This window comes from Peromyscus eremicus, chromosome 4, assembly GCF_949786415.1.
Source record: "Peromyscus eremicus chromosome 4, PerEre_H2_v1, whole genome shotgun sequence".
NCBI classification, from domain to species: Eukaryota; Metazoa; Chordata; class Mammalia; order Rodentia; family Cricetidae; genus Peromyscus; species Peromyscus eremicus.
The window spans coordinates 7,730,973-7,746,769 of record NC_081419.1 but is presented as its reverse complement, the minus strand read 5'-3'; the positions used below and the strand labels follow the sequence as shown (position 1 = coordinate 7,746,769).

Sequence of the window (15,797 nt, the reverse complement as noted above, 5' to 3'; positions counted from 1 at the left end):
TTCCCAGGCTCTCAGTTCTCCCTCTCCTACACTCCTTTTGCAAACAGCTCTTGCCCCAACCACCTGCACCAGCCTTACTACCTGTATTAGCTAGGGTTTTGGTGAAATAATTAAACACCATAGTCAAAAGCAGCCTGGGGAGGAGCTTGTTTCATCTTATACTTTCACATCAGAGTCCATCATCAAAGAAGTCAGGATAGGAACTTAAGACAGCAACCTGGAGACAGGGCTGAAGCAGAGTCCATGGATGACTGTTGCTTACTGGCTTGCTCTACATGGCTTGCTCAGCTTGCTTCTTTATACCAACCTAGATTGCAGGCCTAGGCTGGCACCACCCCCAGTGGCCCAGGCCCTCCCATGTCTGTCATTAATCAGGAAAATACCCGCCCCCAGACTTGCCTACAAGCAGCCTGATGGAAGCATTGTCCCAAATGGGTTCCTCTTTCCATATACCTCTAACTTGTGTCAAGTTGAACAAAAATAAAACAAGCAAACAAACCAGCCAGGACAATTGACCCCTTGTCAACTTGGCACACTGATGCATTACAATTAAACCATAACCTTTTCTTTTATGTTTATCCCCAGTGTCTCAATATCAACATCACAAAATAAAAACATTCCAATTTTTAAAATTCCCACAGTCTTTAGGAATTTAAACACTTTAAAAATTCAGTCTATTTAAAACATCCAAAGTCTCTTTCAAAGTACAAGGTCTCTCTAAAATATCTAGAGTCTCTTAATTGTGGGCTCCTGTAACATCAAAAATTGGGCTACGTACTTCTTATTTCAAATAGGAAAGGCCAGGGCACAGTTATAATCATTTCAAAGCAAAACCAAAGTCCAGTGGTGTAAAAGCATGGTGCATGGTACCTGGAATTCACTTAGGATCCTCCGGATTCCACAGGACTTGTAGAGCTCCACCCCTCGGGCTGTGCCTGTCACAGCTCATCTCACAGGCTCAGGCTGGTGCACGCCACAGCTGTTGCTGTCCTTGGTGGTAGTCCCATGGTACTGGCATCCCCAAAATGCTGGAGTCTTCATTGCAGCTGGGCTGTGCCTTCACCAACAGGCTCTCCTAGGCTCTTATGATGCCAAGTCTCAGCTGCTCTCTGTGACCTTTTCATGCCTTCAAAACCAGTATCACTTGGAAGACTCTCACAAGACTCTTACTCTTGCTTCCTTATACCAAACTCTGCTGCCGCATGAGATGCAGCCTTGGCCCCATCTGGGCCATAACTTCTGAGTGCTGAGAAAACACTCCCCAGAAGATTTTGTCTCAGTGATGCTAGTCTTTTCTTAATCACAGCTTACTCTTCAGCCCCAGGTGACCAGTATTAATTGTCCCAGCAAGGCAAAGGCTGTACTTGGGTGGTTCTGTCTCGTGTTGATCACAGATAATTCTTCAGGGCCGCATAGTCTTGTTACAGAATAGCGCACCATAGAGTCTTTACTTCCTTTGGAAACTGCACGAGCCGGGTCTCTGTCATCTGCACTGCTCTCAGCATTATATTCTAAGTTCCCACAACAGCTCAGCCAGCCCTGATCACTCAATGCCTTTTCCAGCCAAAAAGTTGAAGTGACTCCACAGTTCTCCCAGACACAGTCAGGTCTGTCACAACAATACCCCACAAACCTGGTACCAATATGTCTTTGTGAGGGTTTCTTTTTGTGTAATAAAACCCAGTGACCAAAGCAACTTGGAGAGAAAAATATTTGTTTCATCTTATATTTCTATATCACAGTCCATGATCGAAGGAAGTCAGGCAGGAACCTGGAGGCAGGAACTGAAGCGGAGGCCATGGAGAGGTGCTGCTTACTGGCTTACTCAGCCTGCTTCCTTATACCATCTGGGACACCGTGCCCAGTGATGGCATCACCCAGAGTGATCTGGACCCTCCCTCATCAATCATTAATTTAAAAAGTGCTCCATAAGGATGGGGGGGGAAATATGATCAAACTATATTGTGTGAAAATTAATTTTCAATAAAAAAAAAGAAAATGTTCATAGACTTGCCTGCAGGCTGTCTGATGGAGGCATTGTTCCAATGAAGGGTCTTCTTCCCACGTGACTCTAACATGTCACGTTGACAAAAAGAAAACCAGCCAGGAGAGTCTCCCGGGTAGTTCTTCTGTCTGGTCACCCTAGCTAGACTGGATGGTTGGAATGGCCCCATCTGCTAGGGTAACATCCTGAAGTTGACTCTCCCTAGTCTTCCCAGCCCACAAGCCCTTGTGTGACTCATCTAGCAGCCATCTGGGATGACAGTCAAGGCACTGGCCATGGGTCTCTGCACCCTACTCCTGTGCAGTCATTTAAAAGCCTGAGTTAGAACTTCACCTTCTGATATGGAAAATTCCACAGCTAAGTGAAAAAGTGCAGAGCAGTTACACTGTGGTGCTGATTTTGTTAAAACACACACATATGTGCGCACACACACACACACACACACACACACACACACACACAGTATATTTCTTTACACTTTCAGACACACATAAATGCACAGAAAACAGCTACAGGCCCAAAGCCCATGCAGACCGCTGGCCTAGGGTTCAGAGTGTGTTAGCTTAGCTGGCCTTTAGGGATGGATTCCTTGGAAAACAGATTCACATATTGAGACATTCAAACAATATAATTTAGCTGCCAGTGGTGGTGCACACCTTTAATCCTAGCACTCAGAAGGCAAAGGCAGACGGGTCTCTGTGAGTACAAGGCCAGTCTGGTCTACAAAGTGAGTTCCAGGACAGCCAGAGCAACACAGAGAGACCCTGTCTCAGAGAAAAGAAAAAGAAAAGAAAAAATACAGTTTAAAATGGTTTGTGTTGGTGTTGAGGTGAAAAGAGGCCCAGGAAGGGAAGGCGCACCTCCCCTCCTGAGGTCCTAGTATCCGCCCCCACAGAGGCCGTTGTGTGTGACGCTCCGCCAGCAGGGCCTGTCCAGTGGCCACCAAACTTGCCTGCAGTAACAGTGAAGTGGCTGGGTGGGAATGGCCCTTGTTTTACAGCACCCGCCTCCCTGAGGACTGCTGTTCCTCAAAAACGGCCTGCCTTCCGTTCTGCACAGTCACGCCCCCATGCTTCAGCTCCTGCTTGCCAACAGGCTTTAGAGTTCCTGCCTTGGAACAGCAGGTGTGAGCACTGACTCCAGAGCCTCCTGACTACAGAGGCCTCCCGTTAGTGCCATGGATGTGATTCTGAGACAACTGTCTTCACCTTAAGCCAAGTGCAAATGGTCTTGGAGCAAAGCCGTTACAGAGTTATAAAGTTATAAAGTTTCCTCAGAGGAATACAGCTGTTCTAGCTGGATTTCTAGGCCCTCCTGGGTATAGGACATGTCCTACCCTTCCTCCTCTCAGAGCTCGCCAGGAACCTCCCTCACCTGACCAGTTGTCTTCACTAGAGGAGGAGCCGCTCTGAGCAGGGGCTGAGGCCTCATTCCGCTCCTGGGACTAGGGATGTGGAGAGGAATCACCCCTCAATTGAAGTGACAGGGTCGGGCATTTGGTGTAGAGATGGGTCTGGAGATGTCTGTGTGTGTGAGATCCAGAATGCTTGTGCCCGGCAGAACCTGGGGAGTGCCCGTTGGTGGGAGACGCCTGTAGTTTATTAGCCTGGACTTCTTTATAGCAGTTTTGTTTGTGTTTTGTTTCTGCCTGTGGTGCTGGGGTGGAACCCAAGGCCTTGCACCCACTTAAGCAAAGCCTCCTCCATCCCTGAGCTGGGCTCCCAGCCCTTTAGGACTCTTTCCAGGGGACATCAAACAGATGGACCTATTATGGGGGTGGGGCCCTTGGTTCTTGTTTTCTTGAAGGAAAGACACAGATATTTTAAGCTGAAGTTCATTTAGCAGAGCAAAACCAGCAGTCAAAGAGAGATGATGGGGCTGCCCCCAAGGTGGGATGCAGCCTAGTACGTTCGGTAATGTGGAATATTTATGAGGTGACATATTCATGGTGTGAGGTGACCCTTTTTCCCTCCCAACTCATAATTTTGAACCAGATTTCTCTTTCGTGGTATTTCTTCCCATGGTCCTCTAGAAAAGCCCATGGGACTAGGCTTGAGGTCAAAACCACAATGCAAACGGTATTTGAATGGTGCCAGGTCTCTTGAGGATACAGACCCTTCATTAGTTCATGTGGAGGATAGCACAAGCCTAGCTGCAGCTCAGGGATATTTAACCACAACGACAGTCTGGCCACTGGGAGACCGGCTAAGATGCAGCCTTGGTTTTCTTCAGTCGCCTCACATCTTACTCCTGGTACCTGTGTGGTACCAGACTGCTCCAGAACCCCATTTCTGGATCAAGCTTTGCTTGTAACTGCCGAGAGAACAGACAGCAGGGAGGGCACTGTTGGGTACCCTGTGCGTCATACCACAGTGCAGGGCAGACATTGCATCTATACCTCTGGGAGCCTTTGACCGGGACTCACGGGTAGTATGGTTTAATGTGGATACACGGAGTTTGTGAAGGGCCTTTTCCTGTGCAGCCGTAATATCGTCATCCCTAACCAACCAAGAAGCTTGTTTGTACATGGGCTTTGTGTTTTTATCTCATTTCGACAGGAGTGGCCCAAATATTATCATTTTCTTTTACAGTTGAAAGGAAGGTCAGATAGAGTGACCCTTGTCCTAGTCACAGCAGTTGTGGGGTAGGAGATTGTGCTCTGAACTCATTCCCCAAAGAGACGGTCTGTGCTCTGTGTATGAAAATCATGCGTCAAGCGGCGGCCGTAGAACGGCTATGCTCGGCTTTCATGCTTGCTGCCTCGCCCCCACCCCGGCGTTGCCGAAGAGGCAGGTGAAACTCTGACTCAGGATTAAGTGACTTACCCAAATCCACGTGCCTGGCAAGCGGGCACCAACGCACATGTGACTGACACCAGTGCCCACACTTCTTCTTCCTCTTGAGCGTGGGGCTCCGGAGTCTCCGGCTGTGGCTGATAAATTGCTCCTTTTGGCTTATGAATAACATGGCAAAACAAATTACTTTGGGGACCTAGAAGGAAGTTGTTGGCCTTGTGTAAACTCAATTGGAATGTCACCGAGCAGACAGCTCCAGAGGCGTCTACAAATATCTTCCAAAGATATCTCCAAAGTGAGTCACCCAGAAAGCAGGACGCCCCATGTTTTGGTTTGCAAATGAGTTTTGAGAAATGGCCTTGAGATCTTGAGCTGTTGGCATTTTTCCCATCCCAGATTGCAAAGGACTTTGGGAATGCCACAGGAAAAGGAGGGGAAGGGGTGGGATACTGATTGCTTACTGCTCCGAGCCCCAAGCAGATACAGGAGATTAAAGCCCCCCCCCACACTCCAACCACATGGAATTCCATTCCAAAAATGACTACCTGCCAGTCAGCCAGTTTGCCAAGCCTCCTCTGGGACATCCAGGTACCATTACCTGGCTCACCTACCACTGTGTGGTGACTGTAAGCAGGTAACAGCAGAGGTGATGGGAATAGGGTTTCGTTTTAAAGTTTACATTTTTACAACTCTGTTTTATGACTCTTTATCAAGCATGTTGAGATGAAATCTAAGTGTCCTTGTCCCTTCTGCTTGTGGAGATGTCAAGGAGAGATGGAGTTGACTGCTCTGAGCAACTTTGGGTGATGGTGGAGGGCCGGAGGGTCGGAACCCTGGGAGCTGGTCAGTGGGTGGTTTGTGTAGAGTCTGAAGAAGTCTGAGGCATGTGTCAAGATGGGGGATCAAAGGCAAGCTCTAGGGATGGCTTTGGGAAGTAAAATGATAGTTTCCACACAAAGGGAGGAGGCAGGAGCTATGATGGGGAGCCCATTTGCCAGGCAGACTTCATACAGGTTCATAGAGTTATCTGTGGGAGCAGAAATCCAATTTGATGTCCAACCAGATGCAGCATGCAAATTGGGCAGCTTCCCTGAGAGCAGCAAAGACAGGGTCTGGGTCAGCTGAAGAAGAGAACACAGCTCTAGACATCCCTCTTTGCAGCGGGGGTGAGGCGTGCAGCAGATTACAGCTTTATTTGTTTAAACCTCAGGATCAGTAAGCATTCACAGTCCTCTTGACTTGTGCTGCCTGGTTGTAAAAAGAACAGTTGAACGAGCGCATTGTTTGGGGGCCTCTTTCTTTAATGTATTTTACAAACACTCTCGGTGACAGGCCTGACATGCAGATTTCTATGTACTTGCTCTTCAGTCTGGGATTACAGCATTAATAACACAGTTCCGTGCTTCGTGCCATTTTTAAGCATGATCGTTATGATAAAGGGCATATACTTAATTATAGGCCTGCTTAATTACAGCTCTGTTGCAGCTCGTTTGTTTAGGAGAATGCTAATTGCGCTACGGAGCCCACGGCACATCCTCGCTTTCGTCTGCTCCATCCATGGATCGGCGTTTGTTAAAACTGCCACCAATTTTCCTTGTTAAGTAAAAAGAAGAAAGCAGTGGCCTGACACGAAAGGGACACAGCTCTAGTCAGATGTCAGGAGCCACGGTGCCGGGATGCCGTCCCCAGGGATGACAGACCTGGCCGCTGTCATCAAATGTGTCCGTTGATGTAAGGAGTCCGCTCTTGAGCTACTGTAGTGTAGGCCCATTTTACAGACGGGCTCAAAAGTGTGGTGGCCCAGTGTGGACACAGCCGCCAGCCCATCCTTCTACCACAGGCCAGGCTGTGGGTCTGAACCCTAGCTCTGTCACAGCCCTGAAACTCCTGAGTGCCTGACTTGGGTGAAGAGGCTGCAGGTAGGAAGGTTGAAGGTTCACCACCTTGTGCAAGGGAAGGCACCTGGTTCCTGGCTTCTCCTCTGTGGAAGAGACCTTGGAGGGACCACAGGTCCTCCACCTTTCTTCTCTCATTACCTCCAAGGCTTGGAGGAGCCTTTGTAATGTCACCCTGGGAACCCTACCCGGAGAAAGGACCAGTACCTGCTCTGCTGTCGTTCCTGATTCTGCGACATGACCATGCACACAGGTCAGGCAGGATGAGGGAGAAGCCCTGCCCTAACTCTTGCTGGTTGGCAGAGCACGGTGACCATGTGAACCAAGTCACAGCAGTGTGTGGCCCTGAGTAGGGTCAGTGAGAGGCTAATAGCTGAGACAGCAATCCATGCTTCTGCTCTAGAACAGTCGTGATGAACACATACCAGCCCTGGCTGGGGAAGGAGAGAGGAAGGAGGGGAACAGGGCTCCCCATCAGAAGGAGGACAGAATGATTTATGAGCAATCTTGAGGACCACATGAAAAATGCTTGCCATCATTTTTAGGGATTATGTTTGCCAAACCTCTGAATATTTTCAAATATGGAAGGCCGTCCAGATAAGACTCCTAGGAATGGATGCTTTTGAATCAGAAGGGGCCTTTCCTCCTACAGCTAAACTCTGCAACACAGAGACCCTGCTCTGGCCCAGCAAGTATCACTTGCTCCCCCTGTTTGCTCTGTGCAGTACATCTTCCAAGAGGAAAGTGAGGCCCCCTGAACCATGATTGGTCCGGCCAGCCCTCCCCACAGCTGTGGCTGCTTAGCCCACCTCGAGCCTTCCCTTCTCCAGACACAAGCCCCACTCTGCCTCTCCCCATGTGTCAAATGCAGTGCTGGGTGCTGGGCAGAGTCTCACCTCCCTGGGGCAGCAGGCCTGAGTCTGCCTCTCCATTTCCGTGTGGAGTTAGCTTAGGGTCCTACAATGTCCTCCCTGTTTTCACGGCTCTCAGGAAGATCATTCGAGAATATTATACAAACTCAAAGCAGACCAAGTGGCACCTGGATCCTGTGGCCATGCTGTGGCACTGTGGCTTTGTGGAGGGCACCTTCCATGTTCATAATCAAATCACATTGATGTGTCCAACCAGCACTAAACCATTTCCCCTTTTGTTACTGTGCATGTCTCCCATTCATCCGGTACAGCTGGACCTAAACTACAAGGTGTTACGTTGACCCTGGGAAATTCCATGCTCTGACGTAGCCCAGATGTCAATATTCTGTGCCCTTCATCAGATTTCACTGCTGGCCAATTAACAAGCATTCCTACTAGGTTCCTATCCCGTGTTTCTTCTTAGATAACAGGTGATGTCCTGACCCCTGCGGAGCAGTTGGTTAATCTGCCTCTCCAGTGCAGGCTGTGTCCTATGGAAGGGGGAGGTGGATGCCACTGTGGAAGCCAGATGACAACTTTGTGGTGTTATTTCCGTCATTCTACCTTTCTGTGATTCCAGGGCTCAAACTCAACGTGTTGAATTAGCGCAGCATGCTCCTTTACCCGCTGAGCGTCTCACCAGCCCCTACCAGACTTTTTAAGACGTATTTATTTTATGTGTGTGAACGTTGGCCTGCATGCCTGTCTGAGCACCACATACAGTGCTCATAGAGGCCAGAGGAGGGTGTCAGATCCTCTGGAACTGGAGTTACAGATGCTTGTGAGCTGCCATGTGGGTGCTGGGAATGAAAACCAGTATCCTCTGAAAGATTTTAGCCACTGGACCATCTCTCCAGTGCCTTGCACCCAACCACACACACACTAGATTTTTTTTAATGCAATTTGGCCAGTAAGTATGGCCTGGAGGTCACATCTGCTTCCGTGTGTCCTGTGCACTGGGAGCCCTATCTAGGCGGTTTCTCTTGACCGCTGTCCTGCCGGGCAGATAGGCTAAGATCTGTTTTCTAGTGAATGAGTGGAGTGTCTGACTGCCCAGCCTCCTGTTGTGAGTCCCCTTTACCAAATGTGACCTCAGTCACTTTACCAAATGGCTTCTTTCCGTCAGGACTGGGCACAGGGGCTTCCATCTCTGTTGCCCGTCCAGGCAGGAGTGGACCTGCCACCACCATCCTGGTGGCCACTTCAAGCAGCCTCATGTTTCTCACAGTGTGAAACACTGCCCCCTGTCGTCTGGTCGGCCCCAGAGCTCCCACAAGGCTCCCGGTAAGGACTTCACTGTAGAAGTGGCCGAGGGGAAGCGTCATTAGTCCCTGCACAGTGCCCATGTCAATTGTCATCTGTGTCCAATTGTCCTAAGTCAGGGCTTCCAGGTTCTGCTTCCTGCCTGTATGGCCTTGGTAGGCTCTCCCTCTGGACCCTCTGTTTCATCATCTCAAAATGATCAGAAGTGATATGAGGGCCCTGGACCCAGCAAGCATCTGAGGTTAAAACACACAAGAGCTGTGCGGGGTAAATGGAAGCTTAGAGTTCACATTGGGTGGCCAGTGGCAGGAGCCATGGGAGGCCTTCCTGGGTGTTGATGGGACCTCCATCCCTCTCTGACAAGCTCGTGGCTTTCCAGGGATCCTTCATTTGTGGTACTGTCTGCTGTGATAGGTTTTCAGGTCATATGGGGTGTTTGCATGGGGTCTACGACATTATCTGGGACTTTGTCCTTCCTCCCTGGGCTAGTGTCACATACATCATGCCGCTCTTCTCATCCTCTCCTCTTCTGGGTTGTGGGGCCCAGCTGCAGCGGGAGACGGTCCCTGCTGCAGGCGTTTGTTGAGCCTGGAAAGCACACAGGAGGTGGCCCTGCAGAGGGGCTCCAGTGCAGGCCAGCCCTGCCCTCTGTTCCCTCCCTCCCTGCAGTGTTGGGGACACAGCTTAACACACACTGCAGGGCACATCTGTACCTTCCTCCTGACTCTCCTCTCCTCTCCTGCTTCTCTTCTGCCCTAGCCCTAGAAGTTGGGCTCAGCATTTGCGTACCAAGGAAGCCTTCATTTTAGGAAATGGGGGCATACAATGTCCATTCTACAACCACTGTCTGCCACAAACTCCCTCTCACTGCAGGCTGCAGGTCCCTACGCTGAGGGCCAGATGTGTGGGCTGAATTTTGCCTCAGCTCCATCCCATCTCTGCAAGACTGGTGTCTCAGTCAGCAGCAGTCCATGGGTCACACTGTGAGGACCCTGCATCACAGGCTCCTCTGTGGCAAGATTGCCACCAATTTGGCGGTGGAGATGTAGACACACGTAGATTGCAGGGGATGTGGTACAGAAAGTTTCCAGATCCCCGCATTTCTCCTCCGCAGGCTGCTCATTCCACACCCCTCCCCTCGTGTCCTGTCGGCCTCAGCCCTGAAGCTCTGACAAGGAATCAGTCACCATGAGCACGTGTTCCCCTTTGCCACATACACTGAGTCCACTCTTCACGGCCCTGGCAGGTTCTGGGCACACTTCACTGCAGACCCAAAGCACACCTCGAAGCCGTTAGCCACGTTTCTTTTACACATGACTGACTTCAGGACTCCAGCTCAGTCATTCTGACCACCAGACAACTTGTCTTTCCATGGAGACCCCGATGAGCACCCAGCACCACCCAGGAGAGGTGATGGCTCAGCCTAGAGCATGCACAATAGACATGCTACTGCCAGCTTCCTCCCAGAATGCACTTCTGTCCCCTCCTAGCCACACGTCACTTTCTTCCTGCTGTTAGGCCCTTAGTGGCTCCCACCACTTAGGACATAGTCAGACTCCTGGGTAAGGTTGGGAGAGGGCTTCCAGACCAGCCCTGTGCTGCTCCCCCACCCTCTCTGCATGACTAACTGCACTCAGAGGATCCACACGAGGCGTCTGCATCCCTGGGTATGTGGTCCCTGGGAATGGAGGGCACCCTGTCCCACTCACTTGAACTGGGCAGCACCTGCCTCCAGCCAGGGACTGGTCGGTTCTCTCTGGACTGACAGTTTAGCTTCCTGGACAGCAATGGTGTCCTCAATGCCTTTCTCTCCTTTCCTCTTACAGCAATGGATGGTGTGCCTTTCATGATTTCAGAGAAGTTTTCCTGCATCCCAGAAAGTGTAAGTTTAATGCATGATTCCCTCCCTGTCTCCCACCTTAACCTGAAGTCCCTCAACTTCTGTGCGCATGAGCTGCTCTTGCGTCCTGGAGCTCCCTGGGCCCGTGGAAGCATTTCTGCCTGATGATTCTCTTATTCTGGATGCTGAACCCTAAAACCAGAAGGCACAACTTCTGAGAGCTGGGATGTGTTCTGCTCATCTCTGGGCCCTTCAGCTGGGGCCTGCACCTAGCAAATGCTTGAGAAGTGGAAGGAAAGAGCAGTAGGGCACAAGCTTCTCGAGACACCAGCAGATGAGTGCATATGGCCACGCTTTGGCATTTGAGCCTCGTCGGACAGTTGCAGAGTGTTTCCCGAGCTGAGCTTAGTCAGTCTAGCAGTTCGTTTGAGACTGACTCTCACTGTGCAGCCCTGGCTGGCCTCGAACTAGCTCTCTACACCAAGCTGGCCTTACACTTACAGAGATCCACCTGCCTCTGTCTCCTGAGTGCTAAGATTAAAACATGCACCACCACAACCAGACTTAACGATTTTATTTTTGAGACATACAGCACTGACTGGCCTGGAACTCACTACATAGATCAGGCTGTCATCAAACTCAGATCTGCCCGCCTCCTCCTCCTGCTGCTGGTCCGCACACGTGCTCTTAGTTTTTCCTTCATAGTGATGGAGTTGGCCCAGCTCCTCACTGTCATCGCTGCATTCTGTGTGTGTCGCATGCTCTGCTGTGGCACCGAGTGTCAAGGGCCTCTGGCTGTGGTCTCATCCTGAGCCTTCTTGAATGACAGAGGAGCTAGGTGAGCCGGCCAAGGGCAGAGGCCAGTATCCAGACCACACGAGGTGCCTGCCAGAGCCAGGGCCCTGCACTGGGTTCCATGCCCTCCTGGAGACACCCTCTGATGGTGCCTGGTCCTCAGGACAGCCTTCACCCTCTCAGCTGTGCAGGCCCGGGCCATGCTGGGTCAGTAAACTTGTTTCTGGCTTTTATCCTTCCTGTAGAAGATTGCTTTGAGGCATCACTAAACACCAAGGCCCTAGTTTGGCCCAGCGAAGACCCCACAGTGTTTCTCTTGGACCCAGTTTAAAACCGCCCAGCTGGTGATCCGACCTGCTCTGTCGTTTCCATTTTTATGAAATATAATAGGCCTCCTCTGAGCCCTTCTGGTAAGCAGCTTAATCGTGAAAAATGCTCCTGACGTGACATGGGGAGTCTAAGGAACTTCCGCAGATTCCACTTGGCTGCGTTGCCATGGAGACACTGGCACCTCTCCCGCGTGCTCCCTGGGAGGGGCAGCTCTGCCCTGCTCACCAGCTCCAGTTGGGAAAGTTTAGTGGAGTAGTTAGAGCTAATGACACAACAGCTGGACCTCTGCTGGCTCCTGGGCCAGGCGGGCAGGCAGCCCCATCCTCACACCATGAAGGCTGGCGTCTTCACCTTAGCCAAACTGTTTTGTGGCTACTGGTAAAGCAGCCCCAGGAGCTCAGGGTCTAATTCAGTGGCCCTATCCCAAGTTTGCCCTCACAATGTGCTACTGCCAATTCAGCAAAGATTCAAGGCCACAGATGCAGGCCAAGCCCAGTGCTCAGCCCTTCCCCCTGCAGCCAGACCAGAAGGGCCCACTGTGCCACTTTAACGGGCTTTTAAAGTAAATATGAGGGGCATCCAGATGCCTCGGCAGGTAAAAGGGCTTGTGGCAAAAGCCCAGTCACTGGACTTTGAACCCAGGAACCCGCATAAAAAAGCCAGATACAGTGGCATGCGTGTGCGATCCTAGCACCCCTAAGAGATGGGAGTTGTGAGCCAGCTGGCCGAGAGCAGAAATGAGAGAAACCTGCCTCGGCAAGGCAGAAAGACAGCCAACTCCTGGAAATTGCCCTCTGACCTCCGCATGTGTGTGTCCACACTCACACTCTAAAAATATGCTGAATAAGTGAATAGAGAAGATTAACCCATCCTGCAGCACAAGGCAGCCAGTTTGGAATCCAACGCCTTGGACTTGGGAGCCAGCCTCTGGCCACCTGCCATGCAGGACATCCCTGGAGCCCAGGGCAGCGCTAGCTCCCAACCCAGGGCAGGGCTCCTAGTCCTGGGTTCTGTGGGGACCTCGGGCGCTACCTGCCAGCTAGGCTGCAGGAAGCTGGCCTGCTGCTGCTCCATGAAAACACAGAACAAGTGTACCTGGAAAGATTCTGCACTGGCAGCCTCACAGACAGGGAAGCTCAACGGTCCAGGCCAGTCACCTGCAGCTGATTCTCTTAACCTGTGTATTTGCAAGAAATGTCCCACTGTCCACAGAACTGCAGAACCCCCATTAATGTGCAACATTATCACTTTCGCCATTAGCTGATGGTAGTTATTTCCCTCTCCTGTCATTGACAAAGACCTGGAATCCACCAGAGCCTTCCCTAGACACTGCAGGCCCTTAGGCCCTCCACCACTCTGGGGACAGCGGGCAGTATGTCTGGACTACTCCAGACACTTCCAGCCCCATATCCCATCACAGAAGCTTAAATCTCACTCACTTTCTCCTTTGCTATCAGGAAATAGGATAAGCTAATTGACCATAGGCACAGCTTCCGGGAGGCCATGACCCCGACCCCAATCCCCCGATACCCCCTAGTGCTGTGACTGTGTGACAATGTAGTCTTGTGGTACAGAAGGCTCAGCCTACCATGTACTTTGTGATTTCTTCCTGGACCCTCAATGACTGAGCGTCACAATGCCCGTTCCTTGGGGGGGGGGGGGTCGTGGGGGGAGGACTAAAGCAGCTTGAACATCACAGTTGTCATAAGAGCAAGGGGGCATTCTCCAGCCATCAAAGGGTGACTTGGTCTGTGTTTTCAGATGCAGCCTTTTGATCTTTTGGGAATCACCATCAAGTCCCTGGCAGAAATTGAAAAGGAGGTAAGTACGCTGGGCTTGTGACACTGCTCACTCCTCTGGAGTCCCTGTCCCTCTATCAGGGCTCTGTTCTAGAAAAGGTGGATGTAAGAGCCCTTCTGAGGGAAAAACCCGTGAGTCACTTTGAATGCACTTTGCCATAGACTGTGACCAGTGCCTTGTCCTCTCTCTCGTCATTTGCCACCAGGACCGTCTCACATTTGGTCAACCCTCTTGATCCAGAGGAGTGTCCTAGGCCCCTCATACTTAGACACACACACACACACACACACACACACACACACACACACACACACACACCGCTGGATGGATGGATGGATGGATGGCGTGTGGACATCATAAGAAACACCAGGGTCAGGGTCCAAAGGAAAGTTCCGAGGAGACAGGCTGAAACAGTGAGTTTCTATGGGAGGCCAGGCATGCTAACATTGCCCTGTTCACGGACTAGCGTCAGTGTGCACATCCTCTGTGTAGAGAAGACTGCCATGGTCACGTGCTGCCACCAGAGCTCCTCAGAGAGGAACATTTGTCTCACAGATGGAAATGGCAGAACCATTTCAATATCCTTGGTTCCTTGGGGTTTTCTTGTATGTACCCAGCCAGCAGAAACAGGCTGCATTATTGAAAGATGGCTGGAATCAAGGAAAATTGAATCAATGCAGTACAACAAATTCCTAAACCTGTCAAAGCAAAAACAAGAGGAAAAACTCCCCCTTTGTCTTAGATTCTCAGTAAATCCTAAAAACATGACTGTCACCTGTAGTCTTGTTTGCTTGCTGGCTGGCGACGGGAGAAATGCCTGGCCACAGTGCTAGAAGTCTAGATGTGTGTAGAATTTCACATCTGCCCTTAAATGGTTCTGTAGTCCGGCTGCTTGTGAACCAGAGACCCAGCATAGGGTGGGCCTCCAGGTGGGATGGAGCCTGTGGGTACCCAGGGGAGGCTTTGAGAGGGTGGGCTGCTCCAGCTGCTCTGGGGGACAAGATAGACCGAGGTCACCTAGACCGAATTGGAGTAGCCTGGCTGCCTGACCCAGGCCGGCCACCTCCCGGTCTCTGGAGGGCAAGGGAGAGCCTGTTTCAGAGGAGATCAGCCAGTGCAGTGTGCGCAGGTGGAAACTCTGTGGCAGTGGGTGCCCAGTGCTGGGGTGGGGTGCTGCAGGAAGGGGCGTCCCACCTCCTCCCTCCTGACCACCCCTGTCCTTGCCTGGGGGCCTTGACCCCCACATCTTTTCCTTAAGCACCTCTGTGGGCACAGTCCTCGTATTTGGGGCTCTCTTGTTCTCAGCCTGAGGGACCAAGTGACCTCCTTCCTCCTTTGGATGAGGCAAGACTGAGGCCTAGCCTTGTCCTGTGGCTGGAAGTCCCTTGAAGGAGGCTCTCCAGCCTGGTGGAGACAGTGGGGGCTTGGGAGACCAGTCCACCAGGGTTCTGGGTGCAGTGAATAGGTAAGACCCTGTTGTCAGGCTGGGGTGTGATATTCACACCAGATGTCTTGGCTCTCCCTCTACTCCAAGGGCTGGCACCTGGCCAAGCATATTCTAATGTGTATTTTCTTTACCTCAGCACTGAGCTGGGGGTGTGGCTTCCCCCAAGACACAACACTGGTGTTGAGGACAGCTCTGGAAGGAGTTTGTGGGCTTGATCCCAACTCTTCTAGTTGACTTTTCTGAGCCTCAGTTTCCTTTTCTGTCAGATGGGGTAGTAATGGAAATACCAGCCATGCTCTGCTGAGACTGTGGGGTTTGGAGCGGGCCCTGAACCTGCAGAGCTGGTAGCATAACCATTGCCCCTGCCCGTCACTATTGCCCTCCCTTTTCCCGGGGCGGGGGCAGGAGGCAGTGTCCGCCCATCCTGGTCAGCAGCTGAGGGGTGCCATCTTGCTTTGTTTCTCACTGTTAGTCTCGGTAAGAAGACAGGCCTGCATTTGCTGCTGAATTATGTTAAAGTTGCCGTGAGGAAGACACAGAACGGTGTGGGATCAGTAAGTGGTGGGAAATGGGGTGTGGAAGCAAGGGCCACCGTGAGTGGGGGTGGCACAGCGTCTTTCACTGAGGACTTGAAAGTCACCTACGCTCGCCACCCATGTGCTTCATGTCACGATGTTTCGGGCGTCACTGCCCACACTCCCAAGGACAGTGCCGTC

General features: G+C 51.4%; 1 protein-coding gene across 1 annotated transcript in view; it reads left to right on the top strand.

The window, feature by feature from the left end:
• Positions 1–15,797, top strand: part of Mvb12b (multivesicular body subunit 12B) — a 160,152-nt gene that overhangs the window by 123,593 nt on the left and 20,762 nt on the right. The window contains exons 8-9 of the mRNA XM_059260114.1: positions 10,696–10,751; positions 13,596–13,655. Coding sequence (XP_059116097.1) covers positions 10,696–10,751; positions 13,596–13,655 — 116 coding nt within the window. The remainder of the gene's footprint in view (positions 1–10,695; positions 10,752–13,595; positions 13,656–15,797) is intronic.